Below are 12596 nucleotides of genomic sequence, written 5' to 3'. Positions count from 1 at the left end.
CTTATTGATTTACATGAGATCAGATAAAAGAAATATTATTAATTCACAGCTTCAGACAAGCAAATGATAATAGAAAATATAAACCACACAAATATTTTAGTATCCTACACACTAGATGGCAGTACCACATAAAGCATAGCAGGAAGAGATTAATGCCTCAGATAAAGCAGAATCAACTGATTATATCTTTGCATATTGCAAGAGACTGTTTTCTTTCTTACTGAAAAATGTTTTGTGAAATGTGAATAAACCTTTGTTTTTGGTCACTGGAGATAACAGAACAGGTAGAAGTGTAATAAAGATAATAAATTTACTAAATTTAAAACGTATACATTTGTTCAAAGTACTATCCAGGGGAAAATGTCCAAACTTAAATGCACTTATTAAAAAAAAATAACTGAAAATGAATAAAATTTCAAGAGTATAGAATTTTTTTTCTCTAAAGAAAAGATAAGAAACATATACAGGTTTCCCTTGCTATCCAAAAGTAGACCATTCCTGCAAAACCTTTTGTAAGCTGAAAGAGCATAAAGCAAAGAAAAAACTACCATTAATTTATAAGAAAAATTTTTGAATGTTTACAGACCCAAAATTCAACACATGCAGAATATCTTTATTTCGTTCACCACAAGTGAACACTTAATAATTATGTCCAGTTTTATGCTAAGCTTAACATCCTTGTAAGCTCTCTTAGGCTTTTCTGATATCTTAAAATACATCTTGCTAATGGATGCACAAAATCAATTGAGATAAAGCACAGATGCTCACAGACACAGTTCAAACCTGTGGGCAGCTTGATGCTGAGATGCTGAGTGTGGTTCCCAGGGAAGGTGTTTAGCAGGGCCAAACTCACTGCTCTGGGTTCTCACCGCCTATATAACAACTAGTGCAAAACAAATGCTAAATGCTATTGTCACTGTTCATCTTTTTTTCATTAAAGTGAAAATCTTCAGATTTCTTTCAGTTAGCAAACATAAGTACTAATGTAGGTCTTTTATAAAAAGCAAAGTGGCGTAACAAAAAGTGGTGTTACATGAGCTTTCAAAAAACAAGGATATCTGTATGGCATAATATTAATATTTGAGAAAGTTAATTTAAGATAAAGCTAGTTTTTGACCAGCAAGTAGGTACATATTTGTTATTCATAAGTTTTTTCCAGGAATAAAAGAACTGAACTTTGAATTCAAGACACAAAGAAAATGATTAAAAAAAAAATGTAGAATGGAAAGGAGGGAGGGATGTAAAAATGGAGAGAAAGAGGTAGAGAAGAAAGGGACGTATTTTAGTATTCTGGGGATATTAAAATAGGTAGGGAAGAAGAGAAGGAAGGAAAAAAGGAAGGAAGGGAGAGTGGTAGGGAGGGAGGCAGGCTCAAATTGATCAATAAAACTGCAAGCTGGTTTCTTAAAAAGACCAAATTTTAAAAATATCTGGTATAGAAATTATTCTCATAAATTTTAAAACCTATATTAAATGAACAATTTTCTAAGAAAATATAAATGATAAAAATTGACCTAAGGAGACACAAAAGAAGCTTACTAGACCAATAATCAAATCCTAAATTGAAATGGTAATTCAAGGTTAAGCCCTCTAATAGGAACCAGGCCCAAAAGGTGTTTAAAAAAAAAAAAAATTCTACTAAACCTTCAAAGAACAGGTCATTTCAATTTCCACAAACTATGGCAGGGAATTTATTTTTTAAAAATCAGCGACATCTCCCAAACTCAGGCTAGTGGACAAGGATAGTATGTGGTCAACATCACCAATGAACATAGATGCAAAAGTCATAAAATCTTAATACAAGGGACCCAGAATAGCCAAATATTGAAAAAGAAGAACGAAATTGGAAAACTCATAATTCTCAATTTCAAAACACATTACAAAGTTATAGTAATTAAAATAGTGCAGTACTGGCACAGTACATATTTAATTGAAAGGACTAGAGAATTGAGTGTCGAGAAATAAACTCATACATCTTATGGTCAACAGATTTTCAACCAGAGTGTCAGGACCATTCAAGGGGAAAAGAACAGTCTTTCCAACCAATGGTGCTAGAAAAACTGGATATCCACGTTCAAAAGAATGAATTTAGATCCCCTAATCACATTATAGACAAAAACTAACTTAAAACGGGTCAAAGACGCCAATGTAAGTGCTAAAACCATAAAACTCTTAAAACTAACCATAGAAGTAAATCTTCATGATCTTGGGTTAGGCAATGATTTCTAAGATGTGACAACAAAAACATAAGCAACCAAAGGAAAAAATAGATAAATTAGAGTTTATCAAATTAAAAACTTTTGTGCCTCAAAGGACACTATAAAGTGAAAAGAACCCACAGATGTGAGAAAATATTTGTAAATTATATGGAATCTGGTATAAATGTAATATTCAGAATAATACAAGGAACTCTTACAACTCATCAACAAAAAGACAAACAACCCTATTAAAATATGGACTTGAACAGACATTTCTCCAAAGAAGATATATAAATGGACAACAAGCACATGCATATTTAGTCATACCCATTAGGATGGTTATATTCAAAAAGACATATATATCAAGAGGATTGAAAACATGTTCACACACACACAAAAATCATACATGATTGTTTATAGTAGCATTATTTGAAACAGTAAATAACCACGAACTGACAAATGGTTAACGATATGTGGTACTAATGAAATAATTATTCAGCTATAGAAAGGAATAAAGTACTGACCCATTCTACAACATGAGTCTTGAAAATATGGTAAGTAAAAGAAGCCAACAAAAAACACAACATAATGTACAACTGCACTTATATGAACTGTCCAGAATAGGCAAATCCATAGAGACAGAAAGCAAATTAGTGGTTGTCATGGGGTGAATAGAAGGGTAATAGGGAATGACTGCTAAAGAGATATGAGGTTGCTCTGGAAGTAAAGAAAACATTATGGAATTCAATAGTAGTGATGGTTGCACATTTTAAATGTGCTAAAAGCCACTGAATTGTATATTTTAAAATGGTTAAGATAGTGAATTCTATATTACATGAACTTACCTTAATAAAAAAATAATTTTATGTTATGTAAAATTTTTTATGTGAATTATATTAACACGGAAACATACAAAGTGTTATGATTTAGAAACCAATTCATCTGCTGGGGATTAGAGGTAGAAGTAGATCAGGAAAGCTTTAAAGAAATTGGTTAGATCTGATACATGCCTTGAAGGATATGCAAATTGTTGATATATGATAGAGAAAAAGGTTAAAACACAGGAAAGATCATGACTTGTTTAATAAATGAACAGTTCAATTTGATAAAATATAGAATCATGAATAAAAGGCAAGACAGGTATATTGGAAGCATATATGCAAGATCCTGAATGTGAAGCCTTCATTTAATAGGTTGTAGAAGGCCAACGAAGGTTTTACACAGAGGCTGAAATAACTGGAGCAGTACTTTAGACCAAGTTACTGAAACAGGATCATGTTCGAAAACTGTGGTAAAGTTTTATTAGGAACCTATAAATGATGCTCGAAATTGTTTCTGTTTATAAATATTTCAGAAAAGATTAAAGGTAACATATGGATGCATCCCACCAAGCAGGGAAAGATAAAATTTAACACAGACATGAAAAAAGTAGGTGCAGGGGAAATGAGGTTTAGGAGACAGAAGAGGAGGGGAAAGCCAACACACAGAAAGAAGGTCATAGGAGCCTGTAAATATGCCAACAGTGGACCACAAATTGGCTTTAAGCCTTCTAACGGGCAATGCAAAGAGGAAAACAAGATTGGTTACAAGATTTAGAAGGTTCTCAGCTTAATCCCGGCAATTGCGTAGGAGAGAAACAGCTACTCCTGGTACAATGCTAGAGAAAAATATCTCCAGGTTTAAATAAAAAGGGAAACAAGGAAAGAAAACTATGGTAGGGCCAAAACCAGAAGTAATGAAGGCTTAAACTAATGGATAAGATTAGAAAAGGATGAAATTGAAAGAATTATATAACTAATTAGATGTGATGCACAACACACCGGTATACTTAGCAGCGACTAGGGGAATAATATCATCAGTAATTGGAATAGTTAACGGTGGGTACTTTAAAAACACATGCCTTGTTTCAAATCCTGGCTCTGCTATTTATGATTTGTGTGGCACTTGGGCACGCCACCTCATCCCTCAAAATACATCTCTAAAGTGGGGATTAGAGAACCTAACTCATGATGTCTTGTAAGGCACGAATTCAATTTATTATTTTCCAAATGGATGGTAAATTGACTGACATGTACTGGGTTCTCCCACGGATCCAAAAATGCTAACTTTTATCCATATTAAATGTGTACGTACACCTGTGTATCTATTTCCAGACTTATCAGTTTGTTGTCTGTCTAGTCATTTGCCAGGGCACAATTAAAAAGAGAAATTCAAAGGAATACAAATGATCTACAAGCATAAAATAATGTACAATTTCAGTCATAACTAAAGAAATACAAATGCGCAGTAAGTAAAAAGATCAATAATGCTTATCTCATTGTCAGGAAAAAATACTATCATTAATCATTGCATAAAACAGCATATTTCAAAAACAAACTTAGCAACAACTATCAACATTTTAAATGTACATACCCTTTGAATCATCTTACAGAATTTTATTTAATAAATATATTCACATCAGTAAAACTTGGAATATATCCATCAATAGAGAACTGATTAAATAAATTATGGTATAATAATAAAACAAAATACTATGTAGCTGTGAAAAAGAATGAGGTAAATCCAAATTATTGAAATAAAAAATTATCTGAGATATACTTTAAAGTAAAAAAGCAATTTCCAAGGCAGTATATACAGTAGAATTCCATCTATATTTTTAAAAAGTAAATAAATAGTATAGCTAAAGTTGTATCTAGAGATACTGCTATATATTTTGTAAATACATATATATAGAAAAATTCTAGGCAGAGATAGAGCATAATGGGAATTTAACTTGCATTTGTATTTGTATTTGTCATCCATACTTGATGTTTTATTATATATTTAAATATGTACATATATTCAGAATATAAGGAATATATATACTCTTATCATACAAAACCAAAATTTAAATGGTAAAAAAAATCCCAAAATATTAAGAAATCATTTTCAAAGCAATTTTCTCTTCTTCAAACATAAATTCATTCATCCACTCAACAAATATTTGCTGAGTGATTTTTATTGGTCAGAAACTGTTTTAGATGCTTAAGTAGGAAAAAATAGAATAAATATTAATAAAATATTTAACATGTCAGATGGTAGTGTTATAGAGAAAAATAAATTATAGGAGAGAGATGAGAAATATTGATGACTATTGCACTCTTATGTGGAGAAAGTACGCTCTCTCTGAGAATATAGCATTTGAGTGAGCATTTAAAAGAGAGAAGGTAGCAAGTTATGTGAATATCCAAGAAGAGCTTTCCAAGTAGAGGAAACAGAACGTCCAATGGTCTTGAGGAGGAGGTCTGTATACCGGAGGAATAGAAGAGGTAACTGTAGCCAGAACACTATGTCTTAGAGGAGAAGTCAGAGTTGAGGTCAGAAGTTAAAGGTAGATCCTATAAATCTTTGTAGGAAACTTTAAGGAATTTGACTTACTTTGAAGAAGATGAGAAGTAATTGGAGGGTTTTAAAAAAGTGACATGATCTGACTTACATTTGAAAAGAAGCATTTTTGCTGTTGTGTCAACTACATAAGGCTAGTTAAATATTAACCCTAAAATGACAATAGCTAACTAAGGTGACAGCAGAGAAACAAATAGATGTAAGCAGATGCTGGATTCATTTTAAAGATGGAGCCAAAAACGTTACTATGGACTGTATATAAGGAGTAATAACAGAAAGAGAGAAGTCGAAAATGGCTCCAAGGTTTTGGCTGATTTCAGGAATTGGAAAGACAGAGTTGCTATTTACCAAGATGAAGAAGACAGCAGGAGAAGCAGGTTTCAGAGGAGAATGTTCTGAGCATGCCAAACTTGAGAAGATTATGAGTCATCTAAGTAAAGATGCAGAGAACTCAACTAGATACACAATGCTAAAACTCAAAGGAGAGTTCATTAAAATTTCCTTTGTATGTTATATGTACGTAATTACAATGAAATGTCCAGTTTGAATGAAAAAAAAAAACCCCACAAAGCATACAAAGAAATAAAAAAGTATGGCCCATTCGAAGGAAAATAAAATCAACAGAAACTCTCCCTAAAAAAGAAGTGATAGTGGATATACCTGAAAAAGACTTTAAAACAAGTGTCTTAATTATACCCAAAAAAGTAAAAGACGATGTGGAGAAGGTTAAGAAAATGATTTATGAACAAAATGAAAATATCAACAAAGAAACAGAAAACCTAAAAAGAAATTCTGTACCTGAAAGTACAACTACAATGAAAATTTCACAAGAGGGATTTAGGGGCAAATTTGAGCTGGCAGAAGAAAGAATTAGCAAACTTGAAGGTATGACAATGGAAAGTACTGAGTGTGAGAAAGAGAAACAAAAAGAGTGAAGAAAATGAATAGAGCCTAAGGGACCTATGGTATGCTATGCCAAATGCTTTGTGGGAGTCTCAGAATGAAAATAAAGAGAAAAGAGGCAGAGAGAATGTTTAGAGACATAATGGCTGAAAACTTCCCCCAAATGACTAAATACATGAATGTAAATATCCAAGAAGCTCAACATCCAAGCTGAAGCTCAATATCCAAGATGAACTCAAAGAGACCCATTTTGGGAAATATAATAAGTAAATTTTCAAAAGGCAAATACAATGAGAGAATCTTAAAAGCAGCAAAAGAGAAGCAACTAGTCACATACAATGGATCCTTAATAAGATTCTCAAGAGATTTCATGTCAGAAACTTTGGAGGCCAGAAGGCAGTGGGCTAATATATATTCAAACTGCTGAAAGAATAAAATTGTCAACCAAGAATACCATATCCAGCAAAACCATCCTTCAAAATATAAATTAACACATGCCCAGATAAATAAAAACTGATGAAATTCATTATCATTAGACCTATTCTGTAAGAAATGCTACAAGGAGTCCTGAAAGCTAAAATGAAAGGACACTTGACAGTAACTAGGAACCACATGAAGAAATAAAGACCTCAGTAAAGGTAAATACATGGGCAATTATAAAAGCTAGTAATATTGTAACCACTCTTTGTAATTCCATTTTTTGCTTTTTATATGATATAAGAGATATACTTTTTTCAAATTATAAATCTAAAAGCTAGCATTGTAACTTCAGTTTGTAACTCCGCATTTTGTTTTCTATATAATTTAAGAGACTAATGTATTTAAAATAATTATTAGTTTATGTTTTGGAGCACATAATGTTTAAAAATATAACTGTATTACACCAACAACCAAAAGGAGGGAAAGCAAGCTATAAAGGGGCAGAGATTTTATTTGTTATTGAAGATAAGTTGGTACAAATTCAAATTAGAATGTTATAATTTTAGTATGTTAAATGTAATCCCCATGGTAACCAGATATAAAGTAGCTAAACAACATACACAAAAGGAAAGGAGAAAGGAATTTAAACCTTTAACTACAAAAAAAAAAAATCAACTAAAAGCAAAAGACAGCAATACAGAAAATGAAGGATAAGAAATCTATAATACACATGAAAAACAAAACAGCAAAATGACAGAAGTCCTTCCTTATCAGTAATTACTTTAAATGAAATGAATTAAATTTTCCAATTGAAAGACAGAGATGGGCAGATCGGATCAAAAAATGTTACAACTATGTTATGTCTCATGGATAATAAGCACATGATATTATGCTCAACATCACTAATCATTAGGGAAATGAAAATCTCATTATACTCATTAGTTTGACAAAAATGTTTAAAGATATGTGTGTGTATGTGTGTGTACAGTCATCAAGAACCTTGTCTCTAATAAGTGTTTGATTCCAAGGATCCAATGGTGATATGTTGTGTATCTCTATTGCATATCATGCCATGAACTAGCCATGCTCTCCTTGCTACTGGTAATAGTCATTAGTGTATTTAAATTTAATCAGGTTGTAGAAACAAGACTCAATGGGTAGAAATGGGAGTGGCACCACTCAATATTACTCATGTGACTCACTAGCGAAATTTTTCCTTCCTTTCCCCAGGACTGTATGCTCTCCTGGCCTCAAGGTCTCAGTTCCAAAGGAAGAAATGCTTCCACCCAAAGACAAAACAATAATTTTTCATTGAACTGGAAGTTAAGATAGCTGCCCTGCCATTTGGGCTCCTTATGTCTCTCAATCAACAGGAAAAGGAGGAAGTTATTTACGGTGTTGGATGGTGTGACTGATTCTGACTATCAAGGGGAAACTGAACTTCTACTTCACAATGGAGGTAAGAAAGAGTACACCTGAAATGCCTTGTGATTAAATGCAATGAAAAATTACAAGAGGCCAATTCAAACAGGATTAATGGCCAGACCCAGAATGAAAATTTGGGTCACCCCACCAAGTAAAGAACCACAACCAGCTAAAGTTATTGTTGAGGGCAAAGGAAATATGGAATGAGTAGTGGAAGAAGACAGTTATAATACCATCTACAACCATATGACCAGTTACAGAAACTAGGATTCTAACTGCCATGAGTATTTCATCATTAATTTGTTATGAATGTGTTTGTGTGTGTATAGCGTATATCATTGTTTTCTTCCCTCTCTTTCTGTCTTGTATAACATAAGATTTATATCATGGGATTTAAGTATTTTTAATTTTACTTCATAGTTTAATTTAAATTATGGAATATCAAGAAGAGTAAACATCACCTGAGGACTTCGCATCCTCTTCTGGGAAAAGAGTGTGTTTTTGAAAAATAGCTGATCACATTAGGCAGAAGTATGACCTTGTTGTTGTCTTTGTTTAGAGGTTAAATATGGTTTAAGGAGTGCCAAGTTGATAAAGGACAGACTGTGCTATTTAATTTTATGTGTTAACTTTGGGTCCAACATGATTCCAAATGTTTCTATGAAATAGTTTCCTGATGAGATGAACATTTAATTCAGTAGACTTTGAGTTAAGCAGTCCATAATGTAGGTGGGCCTCATACAATCAGTTGAATCATAATAAAAAAAAAAAAAAAAAGATTGACCTCCTCTAAAGAAGAGGAACTCTGCCAGCATACTGCCCTTGGATTCAAACTGCAATCACTCCTCCCTGGGTCTTTGGCCTACTCTGGACATTTTAGACTTACTATGTCTCCACAATCACAGGAGCCAATAGCTTAAAAACAATCCCAATCTCTCAGTCTGTCTCTCTCTGTCTCTCTCTGTCTCTCTGTCTCTCTCTCTCTCTCTTTCTCCCTCCTTCCCCTTCCCCAAACACCTCTCCCTCCCTCCCTACGCACACACATACATGCATGCACACACACAAATACAAATAAATTGGTTCTGTTTCACTGGAAAACTCTAAGACAACTAGTTCAAATTTTAAAATAATAATATAAAAGGTACCACTGTGTTAAAATGCTGAAATACTGGACCACCAATAATCCACACAACTAGAGGGGTGATGTTTTGCACAGGAGAAGGCTAACAGGACTCAGGCTCCATTGCTATGGTTAATATCTATCCTGTCTGGTTGTCATACTAATGGTCTGTGGTTCCACCTGGGGCACAAACCTAGGACCTTCTGCGTGTAAAGCAGACGTGCTAATCACTATACATTGTTCAAAAATTTTAATATCACTCTTTTTCACACTATACATAAATATTAATTCCAAGTAACTTGAATGTTAGAGTCAAACTTATAAAACTTTTAGAAAAAATACAGGACAATATCTTCATAACTTCAGAGGGAAGAACATGTTAAATATAGCAGAAAAACTACAAGCCAGAAGGTCTACACACTCATACAACTACATAAAATACATAAAATAAAAAATAAAGTAAACAATGCCTATATATTAAAAGCAGCATAGAGTTTAAAAAAAAAAAAATGCCATGGGGTGGCTCCATAGTATAGTGATTAGCACGTCTGCTTTACACGCAGAAGATCCTAGGTTTGTGCCCCAGGTGGAACCACAGACCATATCCCAAGTGCGCCAGGCCCCTAGGTGCACCAGGCCCTGGGTGTGCCAGGCCCCCCAAGTGTACCGAGGTGGTGGGGGACCAGGCCCCGGCCGTGAGCGTGTGGGAGGAGATGCCTTGCCTTCAGAGATCCAGTTCTTAAAGGGAAACAGCAACATCCATAGGTCAGGGGTGGAAGTGGGGGTGGGAGGGATTATAGAGGGGGGAAAAAATGCCACAATGTGAGAAAAGGTGTTTTTCATTCATATGAAAAACAATAAAGAACTAGGTGCAACATGAAAGGACTAACATCCAAAACACGTAAAGCATTCCCATGAATAGGAAAACTACAAGCAAATCTATCAAACATGAACAAAAGACTTGATCTAGAGTTTTAAAAAATAGGAATATCAACTGCCCAATAACATTTGAAAAGATGCTCAACTGCATTAGAAATTAGGGGATTGCAAGTTAAAAATACAGTGAGAGAAAGAATTACATTCCCATCAGATTGGTGAAAATTAGCAAGTGTCAAACAACCAAGAGTTGGCAAAGATGTAGAACAATAACTCTCATTTACTGCTTTTGGGAGTATATACTTGTAAATCATTTCAAAAAGTAGTTTGGCTTTACTTAGTAAACCTAGACATGGGAGAACGCTATAACCCTGAAATTCCACTCACAGGTATATACTGTGAGAAATCTCTGCATATGTGCACCAGGATTTGTGTACGACAATTTTCACAGAGAGGCTGTTTAAAATAATCAAAAACTGGCAACAATCCAAGTTTCAAACAAACAAACAAAAAAAAGGATAAATAGTGATATATGCATGCTATGAATTAATATACAGCAGTGAACAAACTTAACAAACTGTAACTACATACATCTCCAGGGATAAATTTTATAATGTTAAATGAAAGAAGCAAGAAAGAATACTTTCAATAATAAAACCCATCCAGGTTTAATATTTCGATCCACCCCCAGTACCCCTGATACTTCTTGTCCTGCTCTTTTTTACCACAGCACTGAGCTTCTTGGCCAGCCTCTATGCTCTCTCAGAATGGGTCTCTGGTTTTTGTTATTATTTCACTAATGTAGGCAAAGCACATAAAACAGTGTTGGTACCTAGTACTTGCTCAGTAAATATTTGAATGAGATGAATGAATGATAGTAATTCCAATTCTATAAAGCTCTAAAACAGGCAAACCTAAACATTGTGTTAATTAGGGATACACAGAGATAGTAAAACTATAAAAAAAATAATGAATATTACATAAGTCATGGTTATCAGTAAGCTCTGGAGTAGGGAAGGCAAATACAATATAGGAAGGACAAAGGAAATTATTTTCTCTCTTAACCTGGGCTTTCAAATGTGGGTGTACACCTGCGTGCACACACACACAATATACTTCACAACAAGAAAGAACATTTTTTTAAAATTCCATTAGCACTCCTACCCCTAAACCTTACTCTGCTTCACCCAGACTGTGATTTATCTATGACTTCTACAACCTAACACAAGAGTCCAGGTAACGACTAGAATAGTTCATGCTAATAAAACAGTGGTAAAGTCTGTCTAGGAATCTGATCGAAATTCTGAGATTTACATTGATTCTCTTATAAAATTGAAATAGGAGTCATCAGAAATCAAGTATTAATAAATATAAGAGAATAAATGTTTTCACATCAACCAGTAAGAAACCAATAGAAAAACTACTACGTGTCCAAAGTCAGATATACAGATATGGATGTAGAGATACAGAGATACAGGTATAGAGATAGAGATAGAGATATAGCTTAATTCAGTGTGAAGGAAATATTTCAAACATACCTGTATGCTGCCAAACTCAACGTTCTCATAATGGAAATGTGCACATTCAGCCATCTTCGGAAAGTGACCTTTAGTGAAAGGTAACCTGAAGTACATGAAATAAATAAGTGAGGTATAAGACACTGAAATAGTCTAAATTACTAAGCCTAAGGAGAAAATAAAATGGGTTCAAGAGCTCATGCAAGCGAAACTATTTAATAAGCACATGCGCATGAGCACACATATACTCACACAAACCTTTTCAGGGATACACTGAATCAAATGAAAATTACATTTAGTGCACAGGTCAAGACCAAAACAAAATTAAATTAAAATTAAAAAGCATCACTATACTCTCGTAATCATGACCCTAGTCAATGCCCACAGTAAAACTATGCTTTCAGTAAATGTTATGGAAACTGAGAACAGCCAGCTTCTAACCAGAAGCAGCATTCCCACCACAAAATATAAAGCCAGGTTTTACCTGTGAATGTTGTCGCAGCCCATCAGTCCTGGATTGGTGGGTCTGGATGCAGAATGGACATTTTTATCCTTGTCTTTTCTCTACTTATAATAAAAATATAGCTATCTAACCTTCTGCCAAGTGAAAAGATGGTTCTTATGTTTGAAACCGAAATAGATACCTTAAGATATTTATTTCACTTAAATCAATGACTGGCATCTATTTAAGGCCCTCTCAAAGGCAACGCTGAGATACAGCAATCTCATAACTCAAACAACAAACTTGATTTT

The 12596-nt window shown here is 33.8% G+C and overlaps 1 protein-coding gene across 2 annotated transcripts in view; it reads right to left on the bottom strand.

Moving 5' to 3' along the window:
- The window catches only part of ARHGAP32 (Rho GTPase activating protein 32), a 177991-nt gene that overhangs the window by 133924 nt on the left and 31471 nt on the right, over positions 1-12596 (bottom strand). For both annotated transcript variants that reach the window (XM_011380924.2, XM_011380925.2), the window contains exon 3: positions 11865-11949. In XM_011380924.2, the coding sequence (XP_011379226.1) occupies positions 11865-11949 (85 nt within the window). The remainder of the gene's footprint in view (positions 1-11864; positions 11950-12596) is intronic.

The sequence above is a fragment of the Pteropus vampyrus genome, unplaced genomic scaffold, assembly GCF_000151845.1.
Source record: "Pteropus vampyrus isolate Shadow unplaced genomic scaffold, Pvam_2.0 Scaffold416, whole genome shotgun sequence".
NCBI lineage: Eukaryota > Metazoa > Chordata > Mammalia > Chiroptera > Pteropodidae > Pteropus > Pteropus vampyrus.
The sequence above is the reverse complement of the archived record's forward strand: the minus strand, read 5'-3'. Positions and strand labels throughout refer to the sequence as shown.